Consider the following 24984-nt stretch of genomic DNA (forward strand, 5'->3'; position numbering starts at 1 on the left):
GCAATCTACAGAGTCAGATACCTGAGAACTGATGGAGATTTCCTACAATTCTGTTTGAAATAAGTAGGGAGGCTGGTTTCTAAACCATCCTGAATTCAGCAAGCACAAAATTCAGGGGAAGGCCTGAGGATCTATCTCACAAGGTATGTGCAACAGAAATGAGTCTGCCTCACATACACCCCCCTACATAGTTAATAGCATATGACATATGCAAAGACACACCGAGTTTCCAGACTTGGTGTCTGTGTTAAAGTAGAATACTAGAAAAGGGTTTGCTTGAGAGCAAGGTTAGTCTTCTGTTCAGCCACCATGCGAGGACACACAACTTCTGTAAAAACGGTCACATGCCAGGCAAACAGCTCCAGTTGGCAGATAGGCTTCATGAACAGCAGGCTCAAGTCCTACAGCACTTCTCTTTGTCTATAGATTTTGGTTAACACTGACAGAATTCAGTGACTGGCTTGCAGGTGTCTTTGTTCTGCAAGCAGATGATCATCATGGCTCTCAGTCCCTGCTTATCAGCAAGTTTTGTTTCCTGGCTGAGGTGATTCACTCTGGTGAACACCCTGTCAGCTGAGCTCTGCCTGGCGTGGAGGACAGCGGGGCATGAGAACCTGTGCTGGAGTTGTTCAGTGGTGAACACTGGCATAGTCCTGGACACTGCAGGGAAAAGAGACACTTCTAAGAAGCATGATCACCTTTCTAACAGCTAGTCCTCATGCACACTGATGGTGCCTTCCTGTAGGAAGGGACACTGAGCAGCCCTTCGGCTGCCCCCAGGCACGCAGGGGTGCTCCATCTCCAGCACCCCTGCTCCGCTAATGCCATATGCTGCACTGCTCTCTGCCGGGAGGAACACTGAATGCTGCCTTACAGTATTGTGTTTTTATTGTTCAACAGTCCTTAATAACAAAAACCCTAAAAATGCATTGTCTGGACTAAACCACCATCAGCAGAGGCCAGATTTTGTAGAGGGTGCAAAATCATGGTGCCTTCCTTTCCACCCAGTACTCACAACGTTGGCTCAGACACTGCAGAGTTGCTTTAGTACCAGACTGACAATTTAACATGACATACAGACTTCAATTCCACTATTTTCAAAAGCAATTATTCAAAATGAAATTAAAAAGAAACCACATCTCAGTGTATCTGAAATGCTATTCAGAAATTCCTTTAATGTTGGAGACAAAGCTACAGGCATGCTTTGCCCATAATATGTAGAAAAATATTTTTACTACAGAAAACACAGGAATTATTAGTTCATACAAATATAAAAATGTTTCCTCTATTTGACTGCTTGTACATGTTTTTTTCTGTGCCACATTTTTAATAGCATGTAAATTACCTCTCCCCATATTTGTGTTATTTAACTTAGGACATTCAAGGAAGAGATGTCACCTGCATGGATGAGATTGGATGACAGAGATTACACTAAGCATCCACCACAAAAGATTTCATATTCCAAGTTTAATTAAATAAAAGCTCACTGTTCAAACAGCATTCAACTCATTGGTTCCAATCATCTACAGCAGCAGTTATTCAATGCCACCTACACAGCCTGATTTACTAGCAAAACTTAAACCTTAAATGGGCTGTCATAATGCAACTCAGAAAAAAACATGGAATTAGATCAAAAAGTCTGCTTGGGATGTCACTACTCACAACTGACTAGTACTACTTCACCCACAGTCTGCACCACCACCAGAACCACTACTGCCATGCATGGGTACAGAGCCTTGTAGAAAAATGAAGGTGAATTAGGCCAGAGTATTTGCCTCATTAAGGAAAAATGGTTTTAGCCTATTTTTAAAGTCATCAAATGACTTGGAGGCTAGACTGAGGAGACATCTGTGGTTGAGCCATGAAGGGTTATGAGAAGGGTCAGTATGGTTCTGTAAATAGAACTTGATGGGAAAGTTACAAAAAGATTAAACAGAGGTGTTTAGTTTTAGATGAGAGTTATAAACTAACATCTATAGATGTATACTTCAGCACTGAAAACCCCAGCTATAACATGACAGCATTGTTTGGTAGCATTCTGCCCTGTCAGTGGTAACTCTGAGGTTTCAAAATGCAAAAATGTGTTCAGTACAGATGAAGTGTTCCCTGCCAGAACTTGGGCTTCTTCTCAAAATACTCACTTTTCTTGGAAATACATAGATAGTACATTACCCAGCTACCAGGCCTTGATTTTATAATGACCATGTAGAGTCAAAGGAAACCAATGGGACTGAGACACCAGAAGAAGCTATTCATGCTGGTGGAGAACATACCAGCTGCTCAGGGGATCGTGCATCTCACAGCTGCACCACACTCATCTGAATGGGGTCAGCACTTCTTGTTCTGCCACTTGAATGTCTTCAGAAGCCTTGTGCACACCACTCAACTCCTACTGCAGGAATTCTATACCATCTTAAGAGTCTCCACGCCTGGAAAGCTGCCACACACCCTTGAGACCACCAGGCCTGTCACCAGTTCTGTGACAGCATCCTCATGAGGCCAAAAATAGCTTCTCCAAAGAACTCTCTCCGAGTCTAGTGTGTTCAAAGGCAGACCTAGGATTTCCGTATTTCATTTGGGAACCCAAAGACCAGTCAGACGGCCTCTGAAGGAGTTGCAGTGAAACAGCCACGCAGGGTGGAGACAAATCCCCTGCACAGCTGTGTCAGAACAGAACACTGGATCAAGGCAGCCCAGGAAGGCTGCTCCCTCCTGCCATTTCTTTGCAGCATCCAAGCTCTGTCTCCACACGGTTTGACAGTGGGTACAGGTGGCTCTGGGTAACCACCCTCAGTGCCCAAAGTGGCAAGGACCAGCTGGTCCCTCCCAGGCTCTGGGCACAGTGCCTCAGCTCCCCTGATGGCTCAGCGGGACAGAAGCCAGCAGTGAGATGTCACCCACACCAGACCAAGACCGAGTTGGGAGATGAGAAACATTCTCCTTTGCCTCCGCAGCCCAGGCCTCACACTCAGCATTTCCAACTGATTTTTATGAACTGGCTCCTACTCTTAGGCAGAGACACGGGCACCTTCTTTCCTTAGGCCTCTTTCACTGGGCTATCACAACTCTTCTTGTCCTATAGCAGTTCATCCCTGTGTAACAGATTAATTGGTGAATTCTCTCTCTATTCAGGAATATAAAACACTTTAACCATTCAACACAGTCTCTCAACATGCTAACACTTCCAAAGCTGCCTCTAATATATGGTACTTCCAAAGCCAAAGACTAAAATAATGTGAAAGATCTGGACATACCAAACTTCTAAAGAGACACTCTAAACAGCTTATTGCATCAGAATTCCCAGAGGCTATCACACTAATTATATACAGATGCCTAAGTGTAATTAAATGTGTAGTATATAGACACTCAGTGACACCTGAATATTTAGCAAATATTGAAAAGTAAATGTAGTGAATTAACAGAAAACTTTCTATACAAAACCCAGTATAAAATGTAGTTATAACCAAAACCCAGTATGTTGTGTAAATTAAAGGGAAGGAAGGGTAGGGATAAAAATCAAGAAGTATTTTATATTTATGCTATGTGTACAGACACTCCAGAGTCACCTACCAGCGTAATATCCACACATGAGAATTCCATAGTTTTAATCTGTTTCCACCCAAGATATTGTCTTTATGGTTTTAAAATCTCAACAGACTTCCCTCAGTCTATCAAAGACTTCTTTTCAAACAAAAAAACTATTTACTTTGTTACCACATTCAGGATGTAGGAAAGTCAGATTTCAGTCAAAGCAACTGAATTTTGTGCTGAAATTTAAAATGAACTTAGCCTAATAAACTAAGAGCCTCTGCCTGGCACCCTTTCAGGAGAACACAAAACACAATTAGAATGTATTTGTTTCTAGTACAAAACATCTTGTAATCATTTTTCTTTTTAGAAATGCTCAGTAAGAAATTATTTTTTTGTTTTAATATTCCTCTCTCTGAGATCTTCGACAGCTTTTAAACAAATTAACAATTTTTAGCAGTTTTTAAAAAATTATACAAGGTTAGCAGAAACATTTATGGAAGTCAAAGCAATAGTTTATACACTTCAATTAATAGGTAGGTGTCTTACTGATAAACTCTTACGGAAGGACTTGTTGCAGTAACCAACAGTAGAGAAGTTTTCTTACTGCAGAAAGCTTGGAAGATAAAATTTTCATGTGTTCAAGCACACACATTCTCAGGATCAACCCTTTCTATTTATTTTAGATACATTTCTAAATAAAATAAAATATTTTTTAAGATAAAATACTAAGTTCTAAACTTGGCACTATCAGCCTACTTTGTTGCACATAAGAGGGTACGAGTTGCTTTGGGAAAACAAATTAGATTCAAGGAAAGCGTTTAAATGTTTTTCTTCTGGTTTACTGAAATGAAACTACTTCCACAATCAGTTGTGTTTTGCAGAAGACTCGGATTCCGGTGTCAGATAAGTCCCCCGGCTGCCGCAGGGGCGATAAGCGTTATCTGAGGGCCCCTTCGGTCGCTCCCGACCCTTCCCGGGGGTGCCCGGAGCACGGAGCGCGGCCGGGGCTCGGCTGGGCCGGCCCCCCCCCCGGGGCTCTGCAGCGCAAACGGCGCCGAAACACAAACGCACGGGACGCCGTTCCCCCCTCCGACAATCGCAAACAGCAACACACCAGTGACCCAGCCCACTAATAAAGTTAACGACCGAGCGGCAAACAGAGCCCCCCGCCCTGCTCCAGCGCCCCTTGCTCCAGGCGGGGTCACCAGCGGCAGTGACACCCGCACCTCTGCTCCCTGACACCCGCACCTCTGCTCCCTGACACCCGCACCTCTGCTCCCTGACACCCGCTGCTTCTGCACTCACAGCACGACAAACGGGGGTGCACGGGCTGCTGCAAGGGAAAGGCTGAAGTGGTATTACTTTAACATTAATTTCCAAATCAGTAACAGAATTGCCTCAAAACAGCCACTTCAGCAAGCTTCATAAAGCACTCAGGACAACTTTGCAAAAAAAATTGGAAATAAGAGACGTACATATTGCAGTCAATCCTAATATTAGAAAGGAGTTAAACAAAAGGTTCCCAAGTTGCCATGGAACTGGGTAACAGCACAACCACCATCACACCGGGTGCTGCTACAGTGAACAGTAGACACAGCCTCACCCTTCATGGTGATGACAACCTGATCAAGGTGGTTCAGCACATTTCCTAATTGCTCAAATGACCCTTTTATTCAAATTAACTCCTGTCCCAAGGGAAATCTGAGATGGTATTCTAATTTGAAGACATGAACCTGTCCAACCTACCAGTTACACAGTCCACGCTGGTTACTGGTACCTCCAACTCCATAACTTGTGTTATCACAAAAGTTTGACTTTTCAGCTCTGTGACTGAGCAACCAAGTAGCCAGCCATTTGTGGAAAAAGAGGTCACCACAAATTGCTTATGACTTCAGCTAAAAATGCAGTATTGTATTACAGGAAAATTAAAGAGCCATTCTGTCTACTCTCTGGCCAATGTGGATTGTTTACCTACATTGCCTTTCCTATTGTCTCAGTCCATTTCATAATGTGGTATCAGAAAAGATCCTAATTCCACATCTGCAGGTATCTACTGATGCCACCATAACAAAGGAACAGCATGTGACACAGAAAAGACACCATACATAGTAAACTTGGATGCATGTGGAGCTGCAGACCAATAAAGAAAGAGGAAAGTCTAAATGCGTGTTTCCAAACACACAAAAAAAATACCCCAAGTACATCTTAGGGTGAGGAAGAAGAAACCATCATCCTGAACACTGAATTCCTCCCAGTGAAGGACTCCAGATATTGACTACTGGTGTAACACCCACACACCTCCAGCCTGACCAGAATGAAACCACCAACTGCAGGACGCAGGAGCAGTGGAAGGGTGAGCATGACCCAAAGGGCTTATAGACTAACTAGTGTGTGTATAAAACAATTTTAACAGCATTGTTATTTATTTTTGTGTAACACGGAGATCTGGACTAATAATTACTAGACCCTTAACATTTCAGCCATACCAATATTAAACTCTTGGCTCTCCTTATTTGTAACGTTTGTCTCCTTTGCCCATAAACAAGACTTTGAGCCCATGGCCGCTCTTGCGCTCCACAAAGCAGGGAGGGAGAAGCCAGGGAGAAGAGGTGCCTGGTACAACACGCTCTTCCAGAGTAATTAAGGACCTAAAGATTAATCTCTGAGCTTGCGAAACAACCCTCAGCCTACTCCTGATCTAGCTCGATCTGCAATTAAGCCATTAGAGTGACCTGCCAGTATCTTATCTTGTCAGGAGATGCAAACCATGCAACCCAATCCCCGCGGGAAGCACCAGCAGCAGGAGACCAGGCTGGCTGTCAGCCACAGGCAGCCCTGCAGCTCCAGCTGTTTGCAGCACCAGCTGTTTGCAGCACCAGCTTCCAGACTGAGCATAAATTGCTGTTGTCTTGAAATGTTCCTCATACACCAATCCATCCAGGTTTTTGTATACCTTGCTCCCAGGTGGTTGTCCCAAGTGTATTGTGTGGTATTTCGGACAAGAGTTGGTGAAAAATGTTTCTGGCAAATAAATGACTGCTTTAAAGACTATTTACAGTTAGAGAGAAACTGTTCACTCTTCCACAACTCTGCTGTATGTGCTGAAAGGGTGCCACAGCTGAACATGTTACTTTGTTTATGCTAATAGGTTGTTCACAGACCAGTGAGACTGCTTGAAAAGAGCCATGAGAAGGAAAGCAAGCTTACTGTCAGTAGGTTTTTGATACTCAGGGGGTCACCATCATGACTGGAAAATATTGAGGAGCCTGCAATCTAAGACTGGAAGTTGTTTTTCCAGAAGCATATACGGTAATTTTCTTAAATGTGGAGAGTAACAGAATACAGATTTAAGCTGTTAAGTAAAATCCAAAAATATCTGAAATACTTATGCCATCTGATTGTCAAAACTGGTAAGAGGATGAGGACACAGGCAGTCCCATCAGGACACAGAAGAAGTGGAGTGAGTGGTGCTTGGAAAGGTGCCCTGCAGGGATCTCATGGCAGGACAGCAGATCCCTTTTCCTATAATTCATGTAACCGTGAGGGCAAGCAAATGGTAAACTGGAAATGTTTGGGTCTGTGGAGGCAAAAAGGTGCAAATCCACTAAACAACTTAATACGAAACTAATTCAGGTTGGTCTGCCTTCTCAGTGATACCAGAAGGTGTCAGCCAAGGACTTCCACCAACTCTACAACCAACCACTCACTGCTCAAAAACCCTGAATGGATAAGCCCACCTCCCTGCCACCCTGCTCTAACACCAGTGCTTGGCCTCCAAGTCTGGATGACACCAAACCACATAAGGTTCTCAGCAGTAAAAAAAAAACCCAAGGTGTCGCACATTTGTAATAACTTCTATTTCAGTAAGACTGATTTTGTATTTTTTTTCATAAAAAAACTAACAATGTCAAAGGGCTTAATTAGTCCAGCATAGGAGTCTATACAATGCAGTTCATTCCAACACAGATTCTCCCCTAAGTTCTGCTACTCCTGTATCTCCGGAACCCGAAGATTGTTCTGCTGTTCCATGTCTTCACATGTAACTTGTTACCCCACAAAAACCTGTCAAAGTACAGTGTAACAAAATCAGACCCATGCAGGCTCAGTCCTTTTCCAACCACCACGTTTCTGATTTCTCAGGTCAGTGGGCTGCCTCTACAAGAAAAGATTTATGTAAGAATATTTAAATGTAGACTGCTAGAAATACAAGACCAAGTGAAGTGCCTCAGTAAGACTTTAATTATTACATTATTTTCCATGCTATGACAATCTCATTTCTCAGTTTCCGTACAAAGCCTGGCAATATGCAGCAAGATTATTACACATGCAAATGTATGTAAATGAGGTGTTAGAGCAAATCCAATCTGTGGGTTTTGGAATAACATTTTGCCCTTTTATTTCAATAACAAATTGAGAGAACAGAGAATGGAACAATACTGTGAACTAAAAATATTTTGTGTGCAGAGGATTATTAAGAATTTACTCTCCCTTATGCCACAAAGTACTCAATGTCCTTAATTCCCACTGGGAGCAGAGGATCTCAGCACCACACAGAATCAGGCTCATCCAGCATTTATTACTTTGGAGAACCATGCAAACATGAGTTAATGCTTACAACATCAACCTACTTACAAGTAAAGTAAAAATAGTACCAAAGTTCTCCACATTTACCTGAAAAGGGTCTATTACACCCCTTGAAAAACTAACAGCTGCCCCAGGCTTAACCCTGCTCTTCACATAAACTAGTGCTATAAAGATACAGAAGAGATTTTATTACTCTTCTGTTTGCATAGTCAGAGAAGCTCTTCTAAACTGAGTCAGGACAGTGAGCAGGCAGCTCCTGCCTTTGTCAGCAGCACTGACCTCACCAAGTCCCTGTTTGAGGGCTTTGTAGAACAAACAAGAAATGGAGACTCTTGCCTCCGAAACTCTGCAGCAGCCACACATAAAGCAGGGGGAGGAGGAAAAAAACCAAATGGAAAACCCTCTTGTGTTAACAATACAATACCTTGAGGAGATTAACTTCCTGAGCTCCCTGGTAGTGTGTTTAATGTGGGGGATGTAATGGAGTTATAAGCACGAAAAGGAAAAAGTGTAGGTGTATCTAATCAGCAGAGGGCTGAAAACTGACCTGTCACACGGAGGACAAAGCTCAGGGCTTGACTCTGCGAGGAACAGAAGATATAGAAATAGCCTGGATGCGTTACCAGGGACCTTAAAGACACCAGGTTCCAACCCCCTTGCTATGAGCAGAGACACCTTCCACCAGACCAGGCTGCACAAGCCTCATCCAACCTGCCCTTGAACATCTTCAGGGAGGGGGCAGCCACAACCTCCCTGGGCAACCTATTCCAGCGCCTTACCACCCTCAAGGTGAAGAACTTCTCCCTGATGTCTAACCTAAATCTCCCCTCTTCCACTTCAAATTCATCACCCCTTGTCCTATCTCTGCTCCCTCTGGTAAAAAGCCCCTCCTCAGCTTTCCTGGAGCCCCTTCAGGCACTGGAAGGTGCTCTAAGGTCTCCCCGGAGCCTCCTCTTCTCCAGGCTGTGGAGCCCTGTGAAAGCAAGATTCTCTCTCCCTTGCTGCAGTGCCCCTTTCACCTCTGTCTCCTGCTCTGCCTGCTCCTGCCTTCAGCATGGCAAAAAATAACACTATTTTGATGGATAGCGGAGTTTGGCACCAGTTGGACAGCCTATACCAGGAACTAGATTCGTTGCACTCTAAGTACCTTTAAAAGAGGCTTAACCCAACCTTTCCCCAAAACCCTCCTGAAACAAGTATTAAGTTCACTCACAAAGAGAGCCAGTAAGCAGATAAACCTGAAGTGTCTTTTTGAGGCCTCTTAATGGCTCAATTGCAAAATTAACCCATCCTAGGAAAGAGTATGTTTTTCCTAACTACTTTATTAGTAGTTCTGTTCTTTTAACTGCTGCTAAGAAACAAAAACCTCCGACCTTCTCCCAAGAGGAAACTTTACTTACTGCCTTAGAATGACATTGTAATTTCTGCTCATACTTTGTAATTACCATCTATAAATGCAAGATATGCTAATTTCCAGATGACTATCAGGAAAAGACACTGAAAGCATATTATACTGCCAAATACTCTGAAAAGGTTTTCGCTTGGAGTATTTCAAAGTAGGCTGCCAGGGGAGGAAAACGTACAAGGGAACAAACTTGTTGCAGGAACAAGGTGGGACAGCTTTGGGATGACCGAGGAGATTTTATTCAGCCTCAACCCCGTCATCTAGCCAGCATCAAAGAAACTGTGGTATATGAGAACAAATTTTCATAACAAAAAATACACATCAGTTTCAGGACTATTCTATTTCAACAGTATTAAACACCAGATTGTTCCTCTTGCTCAAAGAATCATGGTCAGACACACTTTAACTGAGAGTACACAAACCAGAAATCAGTTTCACAGTGCTTCCTATCTTTATCAAAGGGTCTGTCCTCCATTGAAGAAGCTGCAAAGAATTTCAGGAAAACATAGGTTGTAGCTAAAGTTAAGTCAGAAATCTAGTTTCTCAAAAAAAGGGAGTGCTTCAACTAAACTGATCTGGGAAAGAAAAGAGGTGGTGAGACAAACACCACTTCTTGCTATCCTCAATAAGCCAGTACACAGAGACTGGCATTTTGGTGAACATTTTTTCCACAGGCCAGACAAATGAAGAGGCAGAGCAGGGATCTCATATCAGCTCTAAACCAGGGTCAGTCACCTGGCACTGCAGCTCAGTCACAGGCTGCAGCCAGAGCCTCTCCACAGCCTGAAAGATCAACAGCACCACTCACTCAAACTGGAATTCCTCACTTTCAGAAAATAAACAATAAAACAAGAGGGGAAGGAAGAAAGCCATCTACAAAAATGCAAGATTTTGTTGCAGGAACCACAGAACAGCTGCTAAGGAGGACTACTCTGGCTGCTGCTCTTCCCATCACTCCCTGCTTGGCTGTGCTGTGCCATCCAACCATCGTAACGTGTTTCCAAAGTAGCTCTCATTTCACTGATCAAATACATATAAAATACACCACCTGCCATGTGAGAAAATGACTAATGCTTGTGTCTTTTAGGCTCTTTGCTTCACTACTGAAGAAGCTTTTGAAAACAGTAGCATTAGTGTTTGCTGAAAGAAACTTGCTTTTAGAAAGGATTAAAAAGGCTTAAGAAAACATACAAGGAGATGATAAAGACCAAAGGTAAATCTGAGTAACTTACTGCTGCTGCTGTGGCCTCCTCTCCACCTACATAGATAGAAGAAGCAATCTCCATCACGGACAAGTTTGTGGGAGCATCTGTAGTCGAGGATGATCTGGGCCGACCTGACTGCATGTCCTGTGCAGACCTCCTGCTGATCTGCGGGCTTCCCTTCGGGGCCTCTGCCTTGCCCCGCCTGCTGTGCAGGCTCGTCCCTCTCTTCATTTTAGGTGGCACTCTGATCTGCTGGAGCACCCGGTTCAGAGCTGTAGGGTGGGTGGAGACACCATCAATGTCAGCACAGATGCTTTGGCTTTCCAAATCCATGTCAGGCTCCAGATCAGCCTGAGCTTGCTGAATATCATGCGGAGAAACTGACGACCTCCTGCGCTGATGCTGGAAAAGGTGCTTCAAGCCTTGACCAATCACATTAATGTTCTCCAAAGCATTATGGGTTATTTTGGATAATTTTTGCTCTGATTCATGTTGCTTTTTGGTGTCTTGATCTTGGGATTTGCCTCCAGGATCAGGGTCATCACACAACTGTTCAGTGCCAGAGGGCTCCATTGATGACACCCAACAGGTTTATTTGACTATTCATACATTAAAAAGTCCCCTGTCTTTAAAAGGCTGTTGCTCTAAAAATGCCAAGATTGTCTGCCAATTAGGTGTGCAATTGCTTCAAGAGTGACTACACATGCAGCTGTGCCACGGTGATCTCATGCTTATCTAATGTCAAACAAAAGAGTCATTATTATACATCCATGCAGAAAGTAGAGGGTTAAAAAAATCCAACTCTCAAAACATGCCATTAACAAAACAAAACGTATCAGTTTTCCAAGCATCTCTCCATGTGGTATTAGTTGCACCTAGGCTGTATGCAGAAGCCAAAGCTTGTCTGAGACAGGTCATTCATTGCCTAGGGTAAGAAGCCCAGCACAAAGGGTACAGGGAAGCAAGAAAGGTAAAAAAAAGCTGTTCAAAAGAGGGAGAAGCAAGGAGGAAACAGTGGGGTTTTGCTTATTAAGAACAAGCCCAGATAATATCTAACAGAACATGAGCTTAAACTTACAAGGAGCCTGTTAGTCTCTTTGGCAGAATTAATTTTGTTCCTTGACAAAGATCTGGTATTTTGTGCTTCAAATGTAATGTCTGCTCTGCCTACCTGATGTTCCTGTAGAATGCCTAACTTCGCAGTATCTAATATATGCAAGAAAACAGAACATTTCCAAAGCAGTTATGCATTCCCAAATAGTCAGAAATGGCACATCACTGCCAACATCTGCCGATGGCCCTGGAACCTAGATGTGAAAATCTGTCTTCCAGCAAGAACAGGCAAGTGAAATGGTTTCAATTGGCATAGTCTTGTCCACAGTTCTGAGAGAAAACAAGAATGCCTTTTAAAAAGTAGATTAAGCAACCAATCTGAAAGGGAGCAGCACCATGGATGTATAGCTCAGTCTCCAGCAGAGAAAACAGGCAGCTTTCCTCCAGGAGAGCCCAACCTCACCTACCAGCAGGGCTTGGGCAGGAGCTGCTTGTAGACACTGCAGCTGAGCACTGATACAGAAACACACTATGGGAGAAGTGCAGCAAAGGAATGAGGAAGGAAGGATGGAAGGACACAATATCTAAAGAGTTTCACATCAGCACCATGAGATCACATGCTCGGAAGCCGATCATTGTTTTCTTGCAGAAGAAAGCTTTGATTAGGCTTCTATAAATAATGAAGTCAGATCAGAGAGGTCTACTTCAATCTTGGCAGAAAGCAGACTGTGCTTTAAAAAAAACATTTTCTTTGAAATGCAACATATGCTTGGGATTTGAGAGCATTCATTTTTATCTTAAAACAGCTGCAGAAATATAATGCATTGAGGTTACCATTAGAGCGCTCTCAATATTCTGCATCCAAAACCTGACACAATGGGTTAAACAGATATTCCAAAATGCTTTCCAAATTGGCATCCAAAAATATCAAGAGCTGCCTCACACTCTCTTTTTTTCAAATGTCGCTGCAATCAGCTGGAGGCAAGATGGGATTCAGTACTTACAAAAAGCAGAACACTGGAATCATACAGGATTTTATCTCAGTACTTTGGACATGGTAGAAGCATTGAGCCTAAATATATTGGCCAGTTTAATCAATACTACATTAAATGCAAAGTAATAAAGTACATCCCTGAAAAACGTAATGTATTTACCCACATTTGTGCATAAATTGCATGAGGGAAAAAAAGAGCAACCAACCTTTTGTTTTTACATACTTGACACTTTCTGAAATTACTTCAAGTGCCTTTGTGACTAGTACTATGCTTTCAGTTTTGAGCTTGTTCTTCCTTTATATTTCTTTTTTCTTATGCTACAGGTTTTCCAGAAAGTTGAACTGCAGGTCTCCACTCAATTTAAGTTTTGGAGAAAAAAAAAAATGCAAAACTAGATTATCCTTTTTCATCCAACAGACCAAATGGTTCAGTGAACAAACCTCACTGTCTAAAAGGCAAGAATCCCAAAATTATCTGGCGTATAAAATACAAACCTGACAGTTGACCCATAACTGCCTTTTTCATCTTAGCTAATCCCTCAGTATTCCTTTTTCAGTCAGCACTCACTGCAGAACTGCAGTTCATACCAAAGATGTCCAAGACACCCTCTAACCAGTATGTTTTTGCTCTCCTGCATGCTTTCTAGCTAGTTTACTACTGGTAATGCTGCTGATCTTAAAGAACACCACTCCAGTCTAACTAGAGACCATGCATTACCTGCTGGAAACCATAACCTGCTTCAATTAGCCCTATGCCAATTTACAAACAAACCTGAAGCAGATCAGCCCACAGCTGGCTCACAGACAAGTCACTACTATCCCTGTGTGCCCTGTGCCTGATTTCTGAAGTTACACTCTTATCTTTAAGAGGCTCCTACAGAGAGCTCTATGGTGGCCTTTCTATCCACATTTCCAATCAGTCTGTTGTGAGCCTGGAAAGAGCTTTTGAAATTGTGTATCTGGTACAAAGATCCACCTAACTACTTATTTGTGCTAGTATCTACCTTTGGGGAAAAAACTACACATAAATGTGAAGAACTGTGAATAAGAAGTGTTAATTAACCCATTTATTTGCCTTAGGATTCAAGTTTTGTGCTTGTTTTTTTCTCCACTTATAACAGCCTTTATAAGCTGTTTGAAGGAGGAAATGGAGTACTTTATAGCATGAAGTTCAAAAAACCACATTTCTTACTCGTTTGAGAATACAATGCATCAAGGACAAAATTCACAATTCCACGTACAGTCACACTGAGCAAGTGTTATAACATTATTACATCCCAAAACATACTAATATAGTCCTTAATTTGTGCAATTATTTCACAGCAGCCCTAGGAAACAAAACAGTTCAAAAGGAGAAACTGGCAAAAAAACAGTATTAGACAACTGAATATATAAACTAGTACTTGCCTCCATCACTTGCCCTTTAGCATGGCTGACATACAGCAGTCCCTCCACTGAACAAAACTGCAAAAGAAATTGGGTATGAGATGCAATTCTTGGAAATAGGAGGAAAGATGTAGACAATCAACAAAGTGAGCATGGTTCCAACTTCTAAGTATTTTTCTCATTTAAATGCAAATGCCTCTGGAAGCTGGGCTATTTTAAACTCTTTCAAATAACTGAAGGGATACAAATATAATTGAAATTAAAACTGAGCCTTCCAGAGTTAATCAAGAAGCTCTTGTGGAGGAATGCTTTCTCTTGGCGTTATGGCCACCAGCATGTGCTGAAAGCACAGGCAGACCTTAGGGCTCCAGCCTGCAAGGTCAGACTGGTCCACACAGGTTTCATTTTCTCCTCGTATTTAGTCATTCAAATGTTCCCTGCACAGGTCAAACAGCTTGCTTTAGGACGTGAGAACTGTAAGCACTTTGAAACATGAGCACCTTTCAGTTCACTTCACAGGGACACCTCTGTCACCTTGACTGTGCCTGACAGCAACCTCTGTCAGGAGTCCAACAAATCTAGCCCCTGTCTTCTGCAGCAACCACCTTTCCTTTTCAACCAAAGACAACAGAAAAGATTCTGTCTTTTCATAGAATATTTCAAGTACCTATTATTTCTACTGTATTTGAACACCTTGAACCCTTAACATTAATGTTGAAGTTCAATTACCAAAGAAACTCTCATATTTATTTTATGCCATAAGCAGGTAAGTTTAATGGCTCATCATAGAGTTGCAGTCCACAGTTTGTATGGATCTTAGGTAGAAGATGCTTCCCATCCTTCCTGTTTGGCAAAAGAAAAATATTTTTCAGTTGCTTCAGGATAAGAATGATTTTTATTAAGAAACAGCCCAGCTTAGTTTTGAGAAATCCCAGATGATTTTCAGAAGCTCACTCCAAAACGGCCAAAGACACACTGGAAAACCACCTACAATGGGAACTAGGAACCCTAGCAAGTGATTTACACCCACAGGAGGATTAAGATATTCTAAAAGCATCGTTGTTCAACAGCAATAAGCTGCAGAGCAAGTAACGAGAGAAAGCTTTGAGTGTTCACAACTAACCCTGTCAGAAAGAGGAACTCGTGGGAAACCGGAATGGGTGTAAAATTCAAGGGGGCTGTGGTTTGGAAAACATTCAAAGAGGAAGACAACAGTAATAGAGTAAAGAACTTGACTCAAAAAACCCAACTGGGTAGTGGCATGACTACCTAATGCCTAAAGAGACAGGTATATTTAACTATTACAAAATAATAAAAAATGTTAAAAGTCAGAGTAAAGAACCAGGACAAGAGGAGAAGAAAAAGATGTACAAGAAAAAAACGAAACACAAAGAATATGGGTAAGATGGCAGAATACAGGGAACACAGTTAAAGACCAGACAACAATACTATTTTCAATGGAAAGGATATCTGTAGTTTTCAAGATACCTTCTCCTCCAAAATTCACCCAAGAAAAGATTTCCTGGCATTCTAGCGAAGTCTAAAATTAAAAAGGGGATGGGAGGAGAGAAACACATACAAAGCCCCTCACCTGGCCACAACCCTGACAGTACTCTGGGAGAGCAGAAAGGGAGTATGGTTGAAAGAGCAAACTGAAAGACAAAACCAGAAAAACTCAGCATATCAAATAGTGCAACTGGGAGATGGGGGGAAAAAAACAGCTTCAAGTATGTGTAAAGCAGCCAAACTTCTGTTGAGGTTCTGCAGCTGAGATTTTAGAAAAGAGGAGTAGCCCAAAGCCAGCTACTCCTGATGAAACAGCACAGAGTGCTTCAGGGAAGTAACTGAATCAATCCACAGTGCTCAGGATAAGGAGTCCCTGCCGCCCAATACAGCAGGCAAGGATGAACCAGAGGGAGAGAAACTGCCACTCTAACAGGAACAGGGAACACGGGGCAAAGAGAGAGACCCACAGCACAGTGTTACAGGGCAAAACCAACAGGTGTTACTGATTTCTGCGTAATGATTTTTCTAAACCCTCCAACCTATCCCAAGCATTATTCCGAAGTCAAGAAGGAAGTCACCTGTAAGATGTCACCTCTGCTATCCTTTCTTTCCCTTTCCATCCCATGGATTCAGCAGGAACACAGTGTGGTGGCTACAGCATGGCCTGAGGACCAGGTGTCTTGGGCTAAACCAGCTTGTGTCAGATCTTGAGCAAGTCAGTCTGCGCCTAATGCAAAATAAAAACAGCCCAGCTAGCTGAAGGAGGAGAGGAACACCCAGGGTAGTACCAGTGAAGGTACTTTAATAAAAGACTTTATAATGGAGCAAAACACTTAGCTTTCCTTCAAGACAATGTGTACAGGTATCAGTACAGATAGAATGCCAAGCTGCTGAATTTTAAAAGGTAGCCAAGTGTATACTTTTGGTAAAAGGATTATTTAAGTCAACTGAAACATGCACTATAAATCAGTTCTTCACACACAATAAACCACAGGTCACTTGTATGAATACCAAAGGACAAAAAACCTCACTCCAGCACACTGTTAATAACATAACAGAGAGGCTGGATCATGTAAGAATTACATGATCATCACCAAGGAGCAACTTAACAGTATTTTTAAGATATTCAGGGGCAAAAATGGCACTATGTCTGAGCCCATACAAAACATGGGACATACAACCTCCCTCTTAGAATCCTCAAAAGCCTAAAATAGATTTACACTGTCCATCCATTAGTTTGTTAGGGGTGAGCATGCTACAAATAAAAGGGGGGGGGGACACCAGATCCCTGAGGTCACTCTGAAGACATTAAGAATTCTTCATTTCTCTGGAGAAGTGGGGAGGGAGAGAGGAAGAGTCACGTTTTCTCAGACCTTCCCCATGCACATTAACAAATGGTCAAGCAGATTTTAAGCTCTGGCACCTCAAAACGTACCCACCATTTCTACCCCTGTATCCCCTAATGGTTCACATGTCCATCCCGTGTGAGGGTAGCACACCCATAGACATACCAGAGATGATTTTTCAACATGAGTCTCACCTCAGATCCACATCCTGCTGAAACAATTCCTTCCTATCACTTTATATTTAATACCACTGACCAGCAAAACTAATGAACCGGTTTTTGTTCCTGAAAGCTCAAACATTAATCCTGTGGGTAAAACTGCACTCAAGTCACAGATGAGCAGACAACACTCTCTTCACTTCCTTTTCTCCTTCCAATTACGTGGTCATTGGCACAATCTGCTCCCCTCAACTCAGAGATGAGGAAAACTCCTGACTTATGTGGACCTCAACGAGTAAAAACTGCTCCTGCAGTACTGCAATACACCCTCAGGTGTCTTGTCTCATTTAAAATGCAGCTTTAAGCACCAAGTCCTGTTTGTCAAAACAAGCCACAGTTCTTTGTTTGAAGAAACCATTTTAAGCAGCTTTGCCAGTTTTCACTATTGCAGGGACATCAAGCAGCAGGAACCAGTTCAGTTTCACTGCAGCAGATGCAACTGTTCCACTGAGGAGGATAAGACTCTGGAGGTGTTTCCTGCCTGTGCTGAGCCTGTCCAGAGCAGCACAGCAAAAATAAAAGCCTACCTGCAAATACCAGATGAATTCCATATGCGCAAAGGTGAAAAGGAGTAAGTCAGCTTCTTTTATCTTACCCCTCTTAAAGAAATCTTTCACTGGAACAATTTAATTCCTGGAGGCATCTCAAATGTTCCTGTGGTCAGCTGCATTCTTAGAATCCACTTTTGCTATTGACATCTGCACTATCTGGATCAAATTCCCCTGCCTTTGGAAAAGCACAACGTTACTAGGCCATGCCAAACATTCTGGCAGGACCTTTCAGGAGAGGAAGGGGGTTGGGGGAAGAGATCAAAGCTGCTCTTCTCCACCTCTGCCAGAAGATGCTGCCTCTTTCAATGTGTCAAAGCTAACTCAAATGTCAGGAACAAGTGAACCACGAAGTGGAAATACAGGTATTTTCATTCCACTTCCAAGATGAAAGGTTACACTGCAGCTTTTTCAGGCATTACAGAGAGACTTTTAAGCATAGTCATATTAAAAAAAAAAAAAAAAAAAAAGAAAAGAGAGAGAGAGAGAAGAGATGGCCTCTCATTTTACTTCCTAGCAGATCCATTTGTGACAAGGCCAGCACAGAAGCAAGAAAGATTTAGCACCTCTAGCTCTGAAAGAAAGGTTTATTTCAGGCTTGGAGTTTGAAGAGGGTGAAAGCAAGTTAAATTACCAGGCTTGCAAAGAAAGCTATCATCTACCACCAACCTACGCTACATGCGATCTTAACATGTGCTTTTAGCCCTGAATTTTGAAAGCATCATATTTTACAATGACTCGTGAAAAGAAGAAAGTAGAACTAACCTGGCACAGACTGGTAAAATACTCCCCCTGATGACTCAAAACCAGTATTAATTCTCTGATCTTTCAGAAGTGTTGGCTCAACTTACTGAGACTAAAACACAGATCAAAGGAAGTTTTTATTTAGCTCAGCAAAGTTATAAATGCCTTTCCCACTGATTCAGGTGCTGATGGTATACGAAATATTCATATATTCATATTAGGTATATGAAAGCCTTCCACTAATGTTTAGCATCAAATGAGTTACAAAATAGAAAACAGTTTACAAAGACTAACTCAAATGGCACTCAGTCCCGAAATGGGGAAACATCTACGAATCCGAAGCACTGATAACCACCCCCATACTGCAACCCAGATCTTTAACATATCTGCTCTAAACTGTGTACCTTAACCACCCTCTACAGACATTAAACATGGACTCAAAAGGAGGAATATGCTTCTCACGTGCCATACACACAAATATGCTAGCTCTTCAACATCCACCTCCACAGTCAACTGCACAAAGACAGCAGTTAACTCCCTGCATTTGGTATGAAGAAACTGGGCTTAACGACTTGCTTGCCAATGGGAATCAAGCACTCACACATTTACGGCCTCAGCCAAAACCAGAATGTTCCCTCCCACATTCATGGCAGAGTCAACCTGAAAAAAATCCACAAAACCTTTACCCAAAGCAGCACAAAAAGAAAGCAGATTTCTTTGAATAAGGCTGAAGCTTACCTGCCACTGAGGAGATGCAGGCTTATAGCCAGAGCACAGACCAAGCAAGACCCGTGTCAGTGGCTGCTTTCAGAACATTGCTCCACGGGGGTGTCCACCAGAACCCTCAGGTCACTTTCTGCAGACCTGCTTTCCAGCCAGTCAGGCCCCCAGCACGTATACACCCTATATGGGCCATCCTAAATACCTTTGTTAATTTCTCAGACTTTCACCATTGCTCAGACTCACAGGAACACTCCCTGCTCCTCACAGAGCCTCACACCTTACTGCGACAACCTACTGAAGTGTAAGACTCCTGGCCAGTGCCCTGCCACGGGCAGGGGTTTACAAATACTGAGTCCCTGTGGGTCCCAGAAAAGAACGCAGCCTTTTTGCTCCAAACTAGCATACCTGGAGATCATGAAAAACACATTTATTTGCTAACAGGATAATCACTAAGGCAACGAGCTTCCAGGAACATAACAGCCAACAACTGAGGACAAAGGCTGCTAAAGAATTTAAGGGAGACCAACTAGCTCACACAAATCTGAAAAATACTAACATTTTCAGTGAAGAAACTGTAAGTAGGCATCTACGAACTTCTTATCACAACCCATCACACACAAGTTGAATCCATGGCACTACCATCCTTCCCAGCATCTCAGTACCCTTTGATGTTCTTCCAATTTTTTTTAAATGCCTCGTAGGGCAGTTCTAGGGTAACATTAATGTACACAACTCCACCTTTCAGACCATTTCTTTAATCAAAACAAGACTTTATCTTATGCTCAAATTCCTTGCCATTCCACAACTTAGTATTCACTTTCAGTCATGTGTTTGAATAATGAAACTTACTCAATAATGAAAATTATTGCAAACTACACTTTTCAAGAAACCAAATGTTTTACAAAGGTAGATCAACCTCAATTTAGAGAGAAGGAAATAAAGTATTGCCTCAGCCTAAATCACTGGAGCTCATGAATAAAGCTCTGAAGAAAAGAATGTCTTCTACACACACACTGTACAGCAATGCAGCATGCTGAGTGATTCAGTCAGGTATCTCCTCTCAGCACATTAGTTTTCCCTTAAAAGAGACCCTAAACTAAGGGCTAATCAGTGTCTTCTGCAAGACAGTGATGTGCTCACCTCTCTCTGTAAGCCACAAGCAGCTGGTAAGACTGCCACTGCTCTGGAGTGTTTGCAAACAATCCCAGAGAAGAGAACCATGTCCAAGCAGTTTACAAAGGGAGAGTCAACAGATGGTATCAGTGCTCACTGGCCTCTGGAAGCCCATGCAGAGGAAGTTAGCTGACTTCCTCATTCCTGGTTTAGAATTCAAGATGAAGTGCAGCTAAAAGCCTTAAGGTAAAACACAGCTGTGCAAGCTGGTGAATTTCTGCACTTCTTAAAGAGCCAAGGTTCTCCATCTTCTGTTACCTGGCTGGGACAAAGCTGGGACAGTCACAAAGCCCACCCGGCTCTGCTAGTCATTACAGGCAGGTTGCCCTATGGGACTGCTGCTTTCTGTGAACAAAAAGACCACTGCAGTCTGACCTGTGCACAGGAAGGCAAGCAAGACCTACTGCTTCTCTAGCCTTCATTAAAGATGCTTTCCACTTCAAGGGGAGTATCTTCTAACTTCATCGGAATGCTTCTTCTAACCAGAGAAACTCCCATTGCCTCATAAGTGCATTTCAATGACTACTTAACTTCCAAATGCTTGGAAGAGGAAAATGTCTGCAGACCTTGGTGCCATTGAAGAGCTGGATGGGTGAGCAATGAAGGCTCAGGCCATGCAACACAAGCAACCCGCTCTTTTGGATATTCCTGCAGCAGGTTCAAACAGGGTCACCCTTCACACAACGGCAGCTGGATATTCTGGTGCTCATACAGTCTCACTGTGCATAGTATATACCCTTTCTAAAGGCAAGAAATACGGTGTGGATCAACCTGAATCTAGAAAACGTACACCTAGAGCTCCCTTCACCCTATCATCAGATGGCTTTTTATTCCCATTTGTAATAAGTTATAGTAGACATACCTCAAAATTCGTCAGGTGAGTTTGTCTCTTTGCATAGGTACGCTCACAGTTGTAATCCAAACGTCTTCAACAGAGGTCTAATTTTAAAAATACTTAGAAGTATAAATTCCACAGGAAACGGGAAAGTCAGAGGAGGGAAGGAGGTACAATTTATTGGCTTCTACATTTATAGACAGCTGCAGTCAGTAGTGTAGGTCATTTTCAGAGTAAAACTTGGCAACAAAGCTTCTTTGTAGAGGAGAAAGACCTGCCAAAATTAACAAGCATAGAAGAAACAACATTAATATCTGATTAGCAGCAAATCAGCACCACAGCTTGAGAGGCTCGTTCAGATAAAAGAATTCACTCTTATTTGAAACACAGCGTTTCTGCTGGCTTTAATACTTAGAATCAGAAGAGACCTCTGAAGCTACTTCATATTCTGAGTACTTCAACCTAATAAATTATATCAAGAAGGAAAATTCTCTAAGCATTTAGATAAAGCTTGATCATATCAGAGCACACAAGACAATGCCACACCACAGAGTGCCTTGTTTCAGACAAAACTTTCAGACAGAACTTAGTGTTCACCCTGTATTTTCACACAAATACTTGTGTGACCCACGCCAGACTGAAGAACCGAGCTGCTGCTCAGATCAAGGACCAATAGGGATGCAGGTCCACCCCAGCACAGGTATGGGCACATACTAGAGAAGCTCCTGCACAGCATAAACATCCAGGAGTGCTGGTATACTTCTGAACTTACCTAATTTGGGTTTAAGTTAAACAACTGTAAACATTCTGGGACAGAGACCTTCTCTGCTGTGTTTGCATCTCCCATAGTATGCCAGATCTGGGTTCCAAATCAAAGCTGTTCAATGTTACTGTGACACAAGTTTTTGCACTTTTGGTACAACAGTAGGATTCTTCTTTACAAACAAAAAAGGTCACATAGTTTTACATATCATAAAATGTTTCTGAAGGTATGAAGATATTTCAATTTGCAAAAAAGACATTTAACTCCACACATACTTCTGTTCCTTTTGTGACCATTTTAATATGCTTGGCCAGAAGAACAATATTAAGAATCAGCTCACTGTGCTGTGACAATACCCAGTGTCTTGACTGCAGAGGGGCTTTAATAATTTTAAGTATTTAAAACATAGCAGACTACTTGTTTTCTGGCAGTGCTGACAAACCCCCTCTAGCCTGCCACCTTCACATTGCGTCTCATCCACTTCACTTTTCCAAAGTACCAGCTTATCCACTATTAAACATTGTGCTGAGCTCACAGAATCACAAACTGGTTGAGGTTGGAAGGAACCTTTGGAGGTCATCTGCTCCAACTCCTGTGCAAGCAGGACCACCAAGAGCTGGCTGCCCACAAACCACTTTAACAAGTCTCAGGGTTAATACTGAAATACTGCCCTCTCTCACCCTGGAGAGCTAATGTGAATCCCACTGGCTCTAAAGAAATTCATTCTCATCCAGAGGGGACCATCTGCTCTCTGAGGACCCTTCCATCGAGCAGTATCCAGGCAAGCTCAAGTTACCAGCTTTCACACCTCAGAGGACAGCCACGAGGGAGGCATGTGAGAGCACCAAGGCCACACCAGACACCTGCTGACAGCAAAACCCAGCAACCTTCACGTGCTGCGTGGCAGGGGCAGGTGACCTCAGACTTTTAAATGGCAAAAAAAATTGTGCGTTTTTTTTATGACACAAAAGCCTGAAGTCTGAATTTATTTCTAAAGCAAAATCTACAGAAAGTAGAACCTCCTCCATCTTCAGCTTGTTTCTGTGCTTTAGATGAATTCCACATGGGCTGAAAGGGTTTATCAGTCAGCTGAACTGGACACAGTGGACACAAAGCTCCAAGAAACTTGTACAAACCCTGTGAGGCCACGGAGCAAGTCCTGCAAGCCGGGGAGAGGGTCTCCCAGCACCAAGAGAGAGGAACAACCCTCCCAGCTGACACACCTGCCTTGCCTCACCTCCAGACACTTCCAGATGGACAAAGAATCTACCCTGAGAGCAGCACGGTCCTGCTGACTGAACATGATGCTACCGCAACACGCTCATGCTGGACCAGCAGTGAGCAGCAGCAAGGACAGCAGCTCTTGCTCCCCAAGCTCAGGAGGACACTCTTGCACTGGCTCAGGTTTAGGGCATTAGTACTTCAGTGGCCACGCTTCCAGCCCAGGTGTGTGTTACTAAGGGCTTCCACCTTGCAGAAACACTAGATTTTAAGGTTTGTGGCTGATGGACACCATTTCTGACGCGGTGGTTATATGACTCGTGTCCTGCACACTTCCACTCAGATCTTTGTACCTTCAGCTCACTTCTGCCCACCCAGAAGCCTCCTCAAGCTTCCACAGTGATCAAACCTTGCAGCAAAGTGATGCCTCGAGCCCCTGCATGTGGATGTGCTGTGTCTGTACTAGGTCCTTCTGACACCCCCGGTGACAGCGGCTGCACAAGCAGCTCCAGTTCGAAGGCTCACGGCTTTCAGCACCGGTAAAGCCCAGAACCCGCCGAACTCTCTACTTCAAAGGCCTGCCTCTGAAACCCCATCTATAGAACGGCAAAATCCAAGCTCACCGACTTCTCAGCACAACGAAACCTTCAGTCTCTGGATTATCTGACACCGACAGGCCAAGGCGGGAGGCACAGGTGAGACGGCCCCAAACTTACTGCTAAAACCCAGCCGGGCCGGGCGCCGCCGGCACGAGCCGCCCCGCTCCAGCAGCGCCTCTGCGGACATTGCTGCGCGCACGTACCGGCCCGCGGCCTCCGGGAGCAGCTGCCGGCCCCGCCGGGCCCGGCCCCGCGCAGGGCGGCGGCCGCTGCCCCCCGCCCCGGCGGCACCTGCGCCCCGGCCCCGGCAGCGAGACCTGCGAGCCCCGCCGCGCGGAACGGGGGGAGCGGGGCGGCCCGAGGCGCCTGGGCCGCGGGGGCCCCGCACCGGCCGCGCAGCCGGGGCGGCGCGGCCCAGCAGCAGCTCCGCGGCGGGACGGGCCCCTCCCGGCGCGCGGCCCCTCCCGGCGCCTTCCCCCCCGCGCGCGCTGCCCACGTGCCGCGGGTCACTCACCGGCCCCGCCGAGGCCCCGCGCGCGCCGCCGCCTGCGCCATCCCGCGCGCGCCCCGGCCGCGCGCGACGTCAGCGCGCAGCCTCGAGACGGGGGCGAGGCGGGTGACGTCAGCGGATGTGGGCGGGGTCCGGCGAGAGGCCACGCCCACTGCCGCGTGCGGGCGCGGCGGGCCCGGGGCCCCCCGGGGCCCCCCGGTGACAGCCGCGTGTCCTGAAGCCACGGAGCAAGGCCCGGCCGTGACACGCCGGGGCGCACAGGGCAAGAGCTGCGCTGGACTCCGTCCCTGGCACCTGAAGTCACAGTCGCAGGGCGCGCAGAGAGGACCTGGATCCTGACACACGCAGAAGACCTAAAGGCAGGACGTAGAAGATGGTGACTCTGTCTCCTGAAGCGAATCCGCAGCGCTGGCATAGCCAGGGCTCGGATGAGGAGTGTGATGGATGCATCACCTGCCTCCTGGCCACCTTCCCTCTGCCACCCCGCAGGGGTCACACAAGCCTCACGCCTCTTCATAAACAGTGGGTCAGCTAAGGTCTGCCTGGGCGTTGCAGGACCCAGGAAATGAGGACAGTTTGTTTAAAGCTGACAGGAACTTTGGTCCTTCCCCTATCTCCTACAAAAACAACTGGCAGAAC

The 24984-nt window shown here is 44.3% G+C and overlaps 1 protein-coding gene across 7 annotated transcripts in view; it reads right to left on the reverse strand.

The window, feature by feature from the left end:
• Positions 1 to 24426, reverse strand: part of TMCC1 (transmembrane and coiled-coil domain family 1) — an 80592-nt gene extending 56166 nt beyond the window's left edge. The window contains exons 1-5 of one of the 7 annotated variants that reach the window (XM_051627401.1): positions 23859 to 23951; positions 21279 to 21525; positions 16243 to 16391; positions 14180 to 14236; positions 10753 to 10997 (exon numbers count right to left, since the gene is read on the reverse strand). In XM_051627401.1, the coding sequence (XP_051483361.1) occupies positions 10753 to 10956 (204 nt within the window). In that variant the 5' untranslated portion in view covers positions 10957 to 10997; positions 14180 to 14236; positions 16243 to 16391; positions 21279 to 21525; positions 23859 to 23951. Of the gene's footprint in view, positions 1 to 10752; positions 11461 to 12978; positions 13549 to 14179; positions 14237 to 14887; positions 14960 to 16242; positions 16392 to 21278; positions 21526 to 23858; positions 23955 to 24348 lie in introns of those variants that run through there. The other 6 variants (XM_051627399.1, XM_051627396.1, XM_051627395.1 and 3 more) reach the window with 6 other exon arrangements.
• Positions 24427 to 24984: the final 558 nt, after the last annotated feature.

The sequence above is a fragment of the Apus apus genome, chromosome 9 (genome assembly GCF_020740795.1).
Source record: "Apus apus isolate bApuApu2 chromosome 9, bApuApu2.pri.cur, whole genome shotgun sequence".
Lineage (NCBI taxonomy): Eukaryota > Metazoa > Chordata > Aves > Apodiformes > Apodidae > Apus > Apus apus.